Genomic DNA, 9,225 nt, shown 5'->3' with positions numbered 1-9,225 from the left:
ATGCCAATACACTGACATGTAATAATAAATATTAAACAAATATGGAATAAATTAGACAACAAAGAATATGAGACATTTAACAGAAGTATTTTACTACAGAAGTTACAAAAAATGTATCTATTTTAATTATTTTTGCAGATGTATTCGTGTTTAAAGCAGAAAACATTCAATCTTTCTCTGTCCTTCAGTTGTATTACAATAAAGTCATACGTTTATGTGTATGTATATATATATATATATATATACATATACATATGTATATATATATATATATATATATACATATACATATACATATGTATATGTATATGTATATAAACTCTGTGACCTGGAGGACGTCCTCACTGACTATCAAACACGTGGTGAACAGTTTGTTTGTGGCGAGCAGCTTCCTGTCTCTGATAATAACAATAACGAGTGTTGTTGTTGATTATGCGAGTTCTTTATTTACTGCAGGAGGAGCTCTGATTGGTCGACTCAGATGAATCCTCTCCGGACGTCTGCAGCCCACCCCCCCGTCGGTCGGACTCTCGGGAGCCTCCTCTCGAGGTCCGGCGGCGGGCCGATGGGGTCGTAACGAGGCCGGGGGGTCAGGAGGAGGCGGGGGAGGGGGGGGAAGAGGCCCGGGCTCTGGTCGTAATCCCCCCCGATGATGCCGGGCAGAGGGGGGTGCAGGGGGACGGGGGGGGCGAAGGGGTTCCGGTGGAAAGGAGGGGGCCTGTGACGGGTCACATGACGACGCTCAAAGCGGATCTGATGGAACCTTTTGTAGAGCTGGACACAAATAACAGAAATCACTGCAAAGAGATACAAATGTAGGTCAAATAAAGAGGTGAATCTCTGCTCGTGTGTCTCACCTCTTTCCAGTCTGTGTCTCTGGACCTGCCCACATCTCGATCTGAACAGAAACACACGGGGACGTTAGTGATTACTCATCGATCAGGTCAGCCCGCCGGAGGTCAGGTGACCCTCTCGCCGTCTCACCTGAGAAGTCGCGGCGGTACAGGCGTCTCCACAGCGAGGAGTCGGCCGTGGAGACGCTGAAGCGTCTGCACACAGAAGACAGTCTCACCACCGAGCGGACGTCCAGCAGACGGACGACTCGCAGGAACAGTTCAGGAGGAAGAGCGGCCAGACCGAACGCCACCGGCAGCGCCATCGCTGGAAAACACCGCGGCGACATCACAGTGACATCACAGCGACATCACAGCGACATCACAGCCGAACCCGTCATTCTGTCCTGAATGCTGCCCTTTACATGAAGTACTTCTACATCGTTGTACTGGTACTTTTACTGAAGTAAGACTCCTGAATACTCCGTCTGCAGGATGTTTTACATCTTTAATATTTCTATAAATGACCTGAAAGATGACGTCATGGTTTTACCGTCTCTGGCGGCGGCGATCAGCGGGTACGCCAGCTGGTCTTTGAAGATCCGGGACAGTTTGTTCAGGTCTCTGAAAGCTGCTGCTGCACTTTCTCCTGAACAGAGACCAGACGTTGCATCATCATCTTCATCATCATCACCATCATTAATGTTGTGACTCACAGGAGCTGTGGACCAATCAGAGCTCTACCTGGCCACTCGTGCGTCACGTAGCTCGACGGATTCAGACACAGTTTACGAACCGCGTCGACGGATTCGTTCACCTTCAGAGTCGCTGCAGCAACAAGAGAGAAAATGCATTTTATTATTGTCACTTTTAATACTTCAAGACATTGTGATATTACACCAAACACATTAAAGTGTGAGCTCCTCCGTGAAGCTATGAAGTCATGATTGATTCATGTGAGACCAACAGTCATGTGACAACAAGGAGGAGAAACTGGGTGACATGACGCGATGAACCGACCGTTGATGACGAGCACGGGGCCCATGACCACAGACACCACCATGGCCAGGCTGTCCTCACACAGAGGGTGGGTGTACTGCAGCTTGTAGACTCCAGCTGTGGACCTCCAGCCTGGTGGCATCTCAGAGGCCTTCAGTTCAGCGCTCTGCACACACACACACAGTTCATACAACACACTGATCTCCTCCACTGAAGAGAAGCCTCCCGGTCGTCCCTCACCTGAGGAATGAAGCCGGTTTCCAGCATCAGCAGGTGTCCGGCCACCACGATGGCGTCAGCGGGGCTGGAGGTCTGGGCCGAGTGGTGGAGGAGCTCCAGAGAGAGAGGGGCCTGGCCGTCCTCCGCCTCGCTGGCCAGCATGGGCTCCCAGCTGGGGTCCAACACCGGACCGGACTCCTCGGGGTCCGATACGGATGCTGCAGGTCTGCTGGACTGATTAATGAACACAACGAGGTCAAACCGCCTGAGAGACGACAACAAGTACGATCAGTACGGAGGAAATCTAACGTGAATCCTTGAAGCAGCAGCAGTGTTGAGATGGATAATGAATCATGAACACCAACTGTTGTTATCATGAGGACAGTTTTATACCACATGAACTGGTTCCACATGGATCTACACACAGTAAGAAGTGGACGTAGTCACGGTGACCACACCACTAGTTTGTGTTTTATAGCCTTCAGTTCTGCATTTTGTAATTTTGTCAGTCGCCATCTTGGTTTCTTTAGTCTGTCGCCATCTTGGTTTCTTTAGTCTGTCGCCATCTTGGTTTCTTTAGTCTGTCGCCATCTTGGTTTCTTTAGTCTGTCGCCATCTTGGTTTCTTTAGTCAGTCGCCATCTTGGTTTCTTTAGTCTGTCGCCATCTTGGTTTCTTTAGTCTGTCGCCATCTTGGTTTCTTTAGTCTGTCGCCATCTTGGTTTCTTTAGTCTGTCGCCACTTGGTTTCTTTAGTCTGTCGCCATCTTGGTTTCTTTTGTCTTTCGCCATCTTGGTTTCTTTTGTCTGTCGCCATCTTGGTTTCTTTTGTCTGTCGCCATCTTGGGTTTTGCCCCCGCCCTAAAGCATCCCCTGCTTTATGGTCTAGAGACCTGTCAATCAGCGTGTAGCCCCGCCCTTAGGATCCCCTGCTTTATGGTCTGTGTGACTCTAAATGGACCATAATGTACTAAATGAACATCATGCTGTATTGAAGAAGACTTGAAACTAGAGATTGAGACATAAACTCATGTTTACAATGTTTACTGAGGTAATAAATCAAGAGAGAAGTAGAGTCATTTTCTATAGACTTCTATTCAACCAGAGGAGTCGCCCCCTGGTGGACACTCGAGAGAATGCAGCTTTAACGCTTGACGCTCTGATTTCACTTAAAGAACCGGCGGTTGTCTCCTGGTTGATTCACTCACCTGGTTGGATGTCATGGCAGCAGTCTGCTGGTTCTGCTGGTTCTGCGAGTTGCTGGTCGTCCCGTCGGCTGCAGACTCCGGCAGGACGACACAGATCAGATCTCCGGAGACGATGCCGCAGGACGACAGAGTCTGACCGGAGTCTGAAAGAAGCTCTGAGCCGTTCAGAGACAAACTGAACTGTGTGTCTGCACTGGAATACAAAACGTTTCAACATGTTTCTATCTTACACAAACAAGAGAGAAAGAAGATAAACATCATAATCTTAATATGCGTCTCTGACCTGAGTCCCTGAGAGGACAGCAGCGTCTCCTCGATGAGCTCCCTGAGCTCCTTCAGGCTGGGATCTGCTCCCAGTAACTCCACTCTGCTGGTGACACGCTGGAGCCGAACACGAAGCTTCATGCTGCAGACGAACATATGAAGTTATTCACTGACGAAATATATTTAAACAATAACATCATCAACAGACCCACAGGGAGCCACTTTAAACTGTTTCAACATTTCATTTCTCGGGTTTAACGGAAAGTTAATGGAGTTTGGTGGAAAGTTATCCTGCTGAATAAGACATAAGACACATTATTACAAAATAAATAAAATAATATAGATATTAAATGAATCCAGCAGGAGTCTGACATTAAATAATCTGTAGAAGAAGAAATGAAACGTTTCGTTTTCGTTTCTGACCGTTTTAAGTTGTAACAACGAAGCGTTGCTTGTTCACTTAGCGCTAACTAGGTTAGTTAGCTAGTTGAGTCGTTTAACCGACGGTTTGGAGATAAAAACAGAAATAAAAACACTTACATGATGAGTTAACGTGTTACATCCGGGTCGTTTGTAACATTTCTCTCAATCTGTAAAGAGAGCAGCAGCAACGACGACCCGCTAAAGCTTCCGGTTCCGGTTCTCAAAGTAAACCATTTAAAAATAAAACCCTTTTTGGAAACGTCTCGTAAAGCAAAAGTGAATAAATACTGAATGGCTCGTGAACTTCCTTCAGGGAACCAGGTGTAATTGTGTGATGAGTGTGATCAACATGGTGACCATAAATTGTACAAGTGTTAAATGTGATAGCTTAAAAATAATGAGAAAATAGTTCATGCTTTTGTCTTGAAGGTCAGTCGCAGAACATCCTGCTCTACTTGAAGCGTCTCTGATACGTTTGACTATCTAAACCTGTTGACTACAACTACGGCAAGCGAATCCGTTTATTGTAAAGCTTATACTCCTGCCCGCGAAGACAAAATGATGTTTTAACACTATTTAATTTATGAATCCTTCAAGTTTACATTAACTTTACGTTCAAAGTGACCATTTAATGAGTCATGCCGAAATTACCAACCGCGTTTTCCTGTCAAAATACTTGTGGGCTTCCGTAGCGCTGTGACTCGCAGCCTGTCCGCCAGTGTAACAGCAGCTTTAAACATTAGACTGTGGAACGTTAAACCTTCTTGTGATCGGAACCATGAGTCGCAGCTACAACGATGAGCTGCAGTACCTCGACAAGATCAGTAGCAACTGCTGGAGGATCAAGAAAGGGTTCGTTCCCAACATGCAGGTGAGACTCTGCTGCTGTTACACTGTTAGCCGTCAGCGTGGCTAGCTGGTTAGCACATGTCTGCTAGTTCTGTAGACGAACTCTGAACATCTGAAAACATGACAATAATGAACTCAATGACGTCATTAGATTCAATGAAATCAGCCGCAAACTAAAGTTTAAACCCGCTGACGCAGCTCAGTGACGCAACGATTCGCTGTGAAATGTGAGCCGAATTAAAGGGAGGAGCCTAAAGATGTGACGACACTAAAAATAAATCCAAATATAATCTACAGTTTGGCTACATCGGCAATCTAAATCATAATTAACGGTTATTCTAACTGGATTCAGCAGAGTATAATCACTTCCATTGGATTTTAGTTTAAATTGTTTCTATTGATATTGATCGATTACAACTTATTTTATAACATTTTGATAAGACACACCGACGCACACACACACACATTAATGTATAATGAATCAAATGAATCAGTATTTTCGTTCTGTGCCATTCTAAAAACGTTGGCGTTGATTTCTCCGTATCGCGACCATAAAGTGATGCGTTGTCATGGTGATATATTGATTGATTAACATGGTTTCCTGTCGCTCCTCCAGGTTGAAGGAACGTTCTACGTGAACGAGTCTCTGGAGAAGCTGATCTTTGAGGAGCTCCGTAACGCCTGTCGAGGAGGAGGTCGGCTGCTCTTCATCGCTTCTCCTCTTCATCTCTCTGACATCGTCTCAGGAGTTTTCACTTCATGTTGTCGTGTTTCTTTGTGTCCTTCAGGTTTCGGTGGATTCCTTCCCGCCATGAAACAGATCGGGAACGTGGCGGCGCTGCCGGGGATCGTACACGTGAGTCACATGACCGCATGATGTCGTTCATAATGAAGGTTCAGAGCCCGACTGACTCGTTGAGTCGTCCCTCAGAGGTCCATCGGGCTCCCAGACGTCCACTCCGGATACGGGTTTGCGATCGGAAACATGGCCGCCTTCGACATGAGCAACCCGGACGCCGTCGTGTCTCCAGGTGAGAGACGCACACCTGTGTGTGGAAGCACATCCACATCTGTAACCAGCGGTGACTGTTGTGTTTAAATATCTCATCATCTTGACTTCTGACTGTAATCACCTGATAGTGTTTCAATAGACTGAGTTTATTGGTGATGAAGGTCTGAATGTCCGTGTGGCCTTCAGGCGGCGTTGGATTTGACATAAACTGCGGCGTCCGTCTGCTGAGGACCAACCTGGACGAGGGGGACGTCCAGCCGGTGAAGGAGCAGCTGGCCCAGGCGCTGTTCGACCACATCCCAGTGGGGGTCGGGTCCAAGGGAGTCATCCCCATGGGGGCCAAGTAAGGAGGCCCTCAGGGACCCGGGTCAGAGGAGAGAAAGCTTTGTTTACCTGTAAACCCGGGTCTACCTGTGTTCCCTGTTCCCCCCACAGGGACCTGGAGGAGGCTCTGGAGATGGGCGTGGACTGGTCTCTGAGGGAGGGGTACGCGTGGGCCGAGGACAAGGAGCACTGCGAGGAGTACGGCAGGATGCTGCAGGCCGACCCCAACAAAGTCTCCTCCAAGGCCAAGAAGAGAGGCCTGCCGCAGGTATGTCAGCGCCTTCATGCACACGCGCTCTGATATCACCTGTGGATACAAAGCGCTCACCTGTTGTGTTGAAGCTGGGGACTCTGGGAGCAGGAAACCACTACGCTGAGATCCAAGTGGTGGACGAGATCTACAACGACTACGCCGCCAAGAAGATGGGCATCGACCACAAAGGCCAGGTGTGTGTGATGATCCACAGCGGCAGCAGAGGACTCGGACACCAGGTGGCCACAGGTAGGACGTTCCCTCGCAACACTCGTACAGTTCAGGAGGTCAGAGGCTCCTTCTTACCACCATGAATACGTAACGTTGTTGACAGATGCTCTGGTTGCCATGGAGAAGGCGATGAAGAGAGATAAGATCACGGTGAACGACCGTCAGCTGGCCTGCGCTCGCATCACCTCTCAGGAGGGACAGGACTACCTGAAGGGGATGGCTGCTGCAGGCAACTACGCCTGGGTCAACCGCTCCTCCATGACCTTCCTCACCAGACAGGTGAGCGGACGCCTGGGACACCCGGGACACCCGGGACGCGTAAAGCTAGTGTCCGTATGAAGCTTTGAACTATTCACCGTTGAAGTCTGTCCAGTTTCATCGTGACGTCACTTGTTTTGTTTTCAGGCTTTCTCTAAAGTGTTTGTGACGACGCCCGACGACCTCGACATGCACGTCATCTATGACGTTTCTCACAACATCGCCAAAGTGGAGGAGCACATGGTGGACGGGAGGCAGAAGACTCTGCTGCTCCACCGCAAAGGCTCCACCCGGGCCTTCCCCCCCCACCACCCGCTCATCCCCGTGGACTACCAGGTAACCCGGCCGTGGGCCGGCGAGGCTTTACAAAGCCGCTAACGGGACGTTTGGTTTGACCCGTCTGGTTGTTTCTCAGCTCACGGGTCAGCCGGTGTTGATCGGAGGGACGATGGGAACCTGCAGCTACGTCCTCACCGGGACGGAGCAAGGCATGACGGAGACGTTCGGCACCACCTGTCACGGAGCGGTGAGTCTTTGTGTTTAAAACAACAATCATGTTAGGAAGAAGTCTGGTACGATATTTACATATACCGCAGAGCGGGGAAGCCCCGCCCCTTCCTGTCGACCACAAATAAAATGCAGCGAGAGACGAATAACTTCTTGATCCCGTTTGAATTTAACACGTTTGTCAACTTAGAAAGTAGCATTGTCGCAAAAATACTTACTTTGTAGAAAATGAGAGATTTCACGCAAAACTATCTTAAATTGAGATTTTGTACAATATATTGTATGTATTTGTCTCTCGCAGTTGATTGTCGTACATATTTCTGAAATAACGTCCCATCAACAGGAAGGGGCGGGACTTCACCGCTCTATAGAGTAACAGTTGATGTGCTCAAAATATTCAGTAAAGAAGCTGTTCCTACTAATGTTTAAGTCATTTCTTTCACCTCATGATCCTCATGTCTTGATTATTTGTTTACGTTTATATTTAGAATATTTTCGCCAGTCTTTTAGAGAACACGGGATCGACCGGTGACATTGTCCTGTGTTGTTTCCAGGGCCGCGCTCTGTCTCGGGCGAAGTCTCGCAGGAACCTGGACTTCCAGGACGTTCTGGACAAACTGGCCGACCAGGGCATCGCCATCCGAGTGGCTTCACCCAAACTGGTGATGGAGGAGGTGAGGACACACAAATATGTCTGGTGTTAACAGGAAGTCATTTTAAAGTAAAAGCCGTCTGTATGCAGACGATCTGAGGCCGTTTCTTTTATTTTTAGGCTCCTGAATCGTACAAAAACGTGACGGACGTCGTGAACACGTGTCACGACGCTGGAATCAGTAAGAAGGCGATCAAACTGCGACCGATCGCCGTCATTAAAGGCTGAAGACGACGAAAGACTATTTACACTGAACGGGAAGAACTCTTCTTCTTCTGTGGTACTCGACGAGCAGCAGATAATCCGCTTTGTTTGTTTTGTAACGGAATTGATGTGTAAGAGAAAATGAGAATGAAACGCATTCAAATAAAGATGATCGCTTGCCTTCATGACCCTTTCCACATCGATTCACCGTTACAATGTCTCCATCAATGAACTGGACACTTCCTGTTTATGGTTTTCAAAATAAAAGGAATCGTCAAGTAAATCTTCTCTTGTTTGTGATTGACAGCGAATGAAAAGAGTAAAGTTTCCTTTTTTCTAATTAATTGAAACCTATTGTTCAGTTTATCTGCCAATGAATAAATAAATCAATTTAAGTTCCTAATGACCTCGGGTCACATTAATAACAGATTCCATGTGAGGAAGTTAACATTTATAATATGAACGGAGGAATAAAGACTCGTTTGTTAGACGATGAATAAAACAGAAGTCAGGTCATGATTAGTGAACACTTTGAGTTCTAACATGTTTCATTTCCATAAACACAAATAATATCCAGTTGCAACACGTTTCACCAGCAATGAACAATCATCACATCTCGACTCTTAAGATGAAACAGAATAAAACGAGGCGGAAACAACCGATTCTTCTTCAGTGGGTGAACGACGTGATGAAATATTACTTCAGCTTTCTGAGGATATGGAGGCGGTGAATGTACGAGGAAGAAACTTTGTTCTCAGATTAAAGTGGTGAAATAAGAGGAAAGATATTCAGAATCTCGTGATATTGACCTAGAACGTCCTCACACGACGCCGTAAATATCAGTTCATATACTTCAACAGCTTCAGTGTTTGTTTCACGGATGAGCATTCGTACAAAGTCCTCAACTTGAGACGCTTTAGAGGGAGGAGTTTGAGACGATCTGGTGGAAATCAATCGGCACAGACGGGCTGTGGTTAGCCTAGCTTAGCAC

General features: G+C 47.2%; 2 protein-coding genes across 4 annotated transcripts; one reads left to right on the top strand and one right to left on the bottom strand.

Annotated features, from left to right (window-relative positions):
• Window positions 1-203: 203 nt before the first annotated feature.
• On the bottom strand, window positions 204-4,149 carry fbxo7 (F-box protein 7; the record flags this gene model as incomplete). 3 transcript variants are annotated; one of them, XM_079294690.1, is made up of 10 exons in its annotated part: window positions 211-774; window positions 858-898; window positions 985-1,161; window positions 1,387-1,482; window positions 1,578-1,661; window positions 1,854-1,998; window positions 2,073-2,285; window positions 3,258-3,450; window positions 3,541-3,663; window positions 4,062-4,149. In XM_079294690.1, 9 exons carry the CDS (start codon window positions 3,660-3,662, stop codon window positions 478-480), a joined length of 1,368 nt encoding a protein of 455 aa, XP_079150816.1. In that variant the 3' UTR covers window positions 211-477. The 3 variants fall into 3 exon arrangements, with proteins under 3 accessions (XP_079150817.1, XP_079150815.1, XP_079150816.1); XM_079294689.1 differs by lacking the exon at window positions 4,062-4,149 and having other exon boundaries at window positions 210-774; window positions 3,541-3,677; XM_079294691.1 differs by lacking the exons at window positions 985-1,161; window positions 4,062-4,149 and having other exon boundaries at window positions 204-774; window positions 3,541-3,677.
• A 336-nt stretch (window positions 4,150-4,485) lies between these two features.
• On the top strand, window positions 4,486-8,511 carry rtcb (RNA 2',3'-cyclic phosphate and 5'-OH ligase). Its single transcript, XM_079294693.1, has 12 exons — window positions 4,486-4,815; window positions 5,410-5,488; window positions 5,582-5,649; window positions 5,725-5,824; window positions 5,992-6,148; window positions 6,241-6,397; window positions 6,472-6,631; window positions 6,717-6,892; window positions 7,019-7,207; window positions 7,287-7,397; window positions 7,933-8,052; window positions 8,151-8,511. The coding sequence occupies exons 1-12, from the start codon at window positions 4,723-4,725 to the stop codon at window positions 8,256-8,258; spliced, it is 1,518 nt and encodes a 505-aa protein (XP_079150819.1). The 5' UTR covers window positions 4,486-4,722; the 3' UTR covers window positions 8,259-8,511.
• The last annotated feature ends 714 nt before the right edge of the window (window positions 8,512-9,225 follow it).

This window comes from Melanostigma gelatinosum, assembly GCF_949748355.1.
Source record: "Melanostigma gelatinosum genome assembly, chromosome: 22".
Taxonomy (NCBI): domain Eukaryota; kingdom Metazoa; phylum Chordata; class Actinopteri; order Perciformes; family Zoarcidae; genus Melanostigma; species Melanostigma gelatinosum.
The sequence above is the reverse complement of the archived record's forward strand: the minus strand, read 5'-3'. Positions and strand labels throughout refer to the sequence as shown.

Coding starts and splice junctions, on each gene's coding strand:
- rtcb (XM_079294693.1), top strand. CDS start 4,723: ATGAGTCGCAGCTACAACGATGAGCTGCAGTACCTCGACAAGATCAGT. Junction 6,398..6,471: donor AGAAGAGAGGCCTGCCGCAG/GTATGTCAGCGC, acceptor GTTGTGTTGAAG/CTGGGGACTCTGGGAGCAGG. Junction 7,398..7,932: donor GCACCACCTGTCACGGAGCG/GTGAGTCTTTGT, acceptor TGTTGTTTCCAG/GGCCGCGCTCTGTCTCGGGC.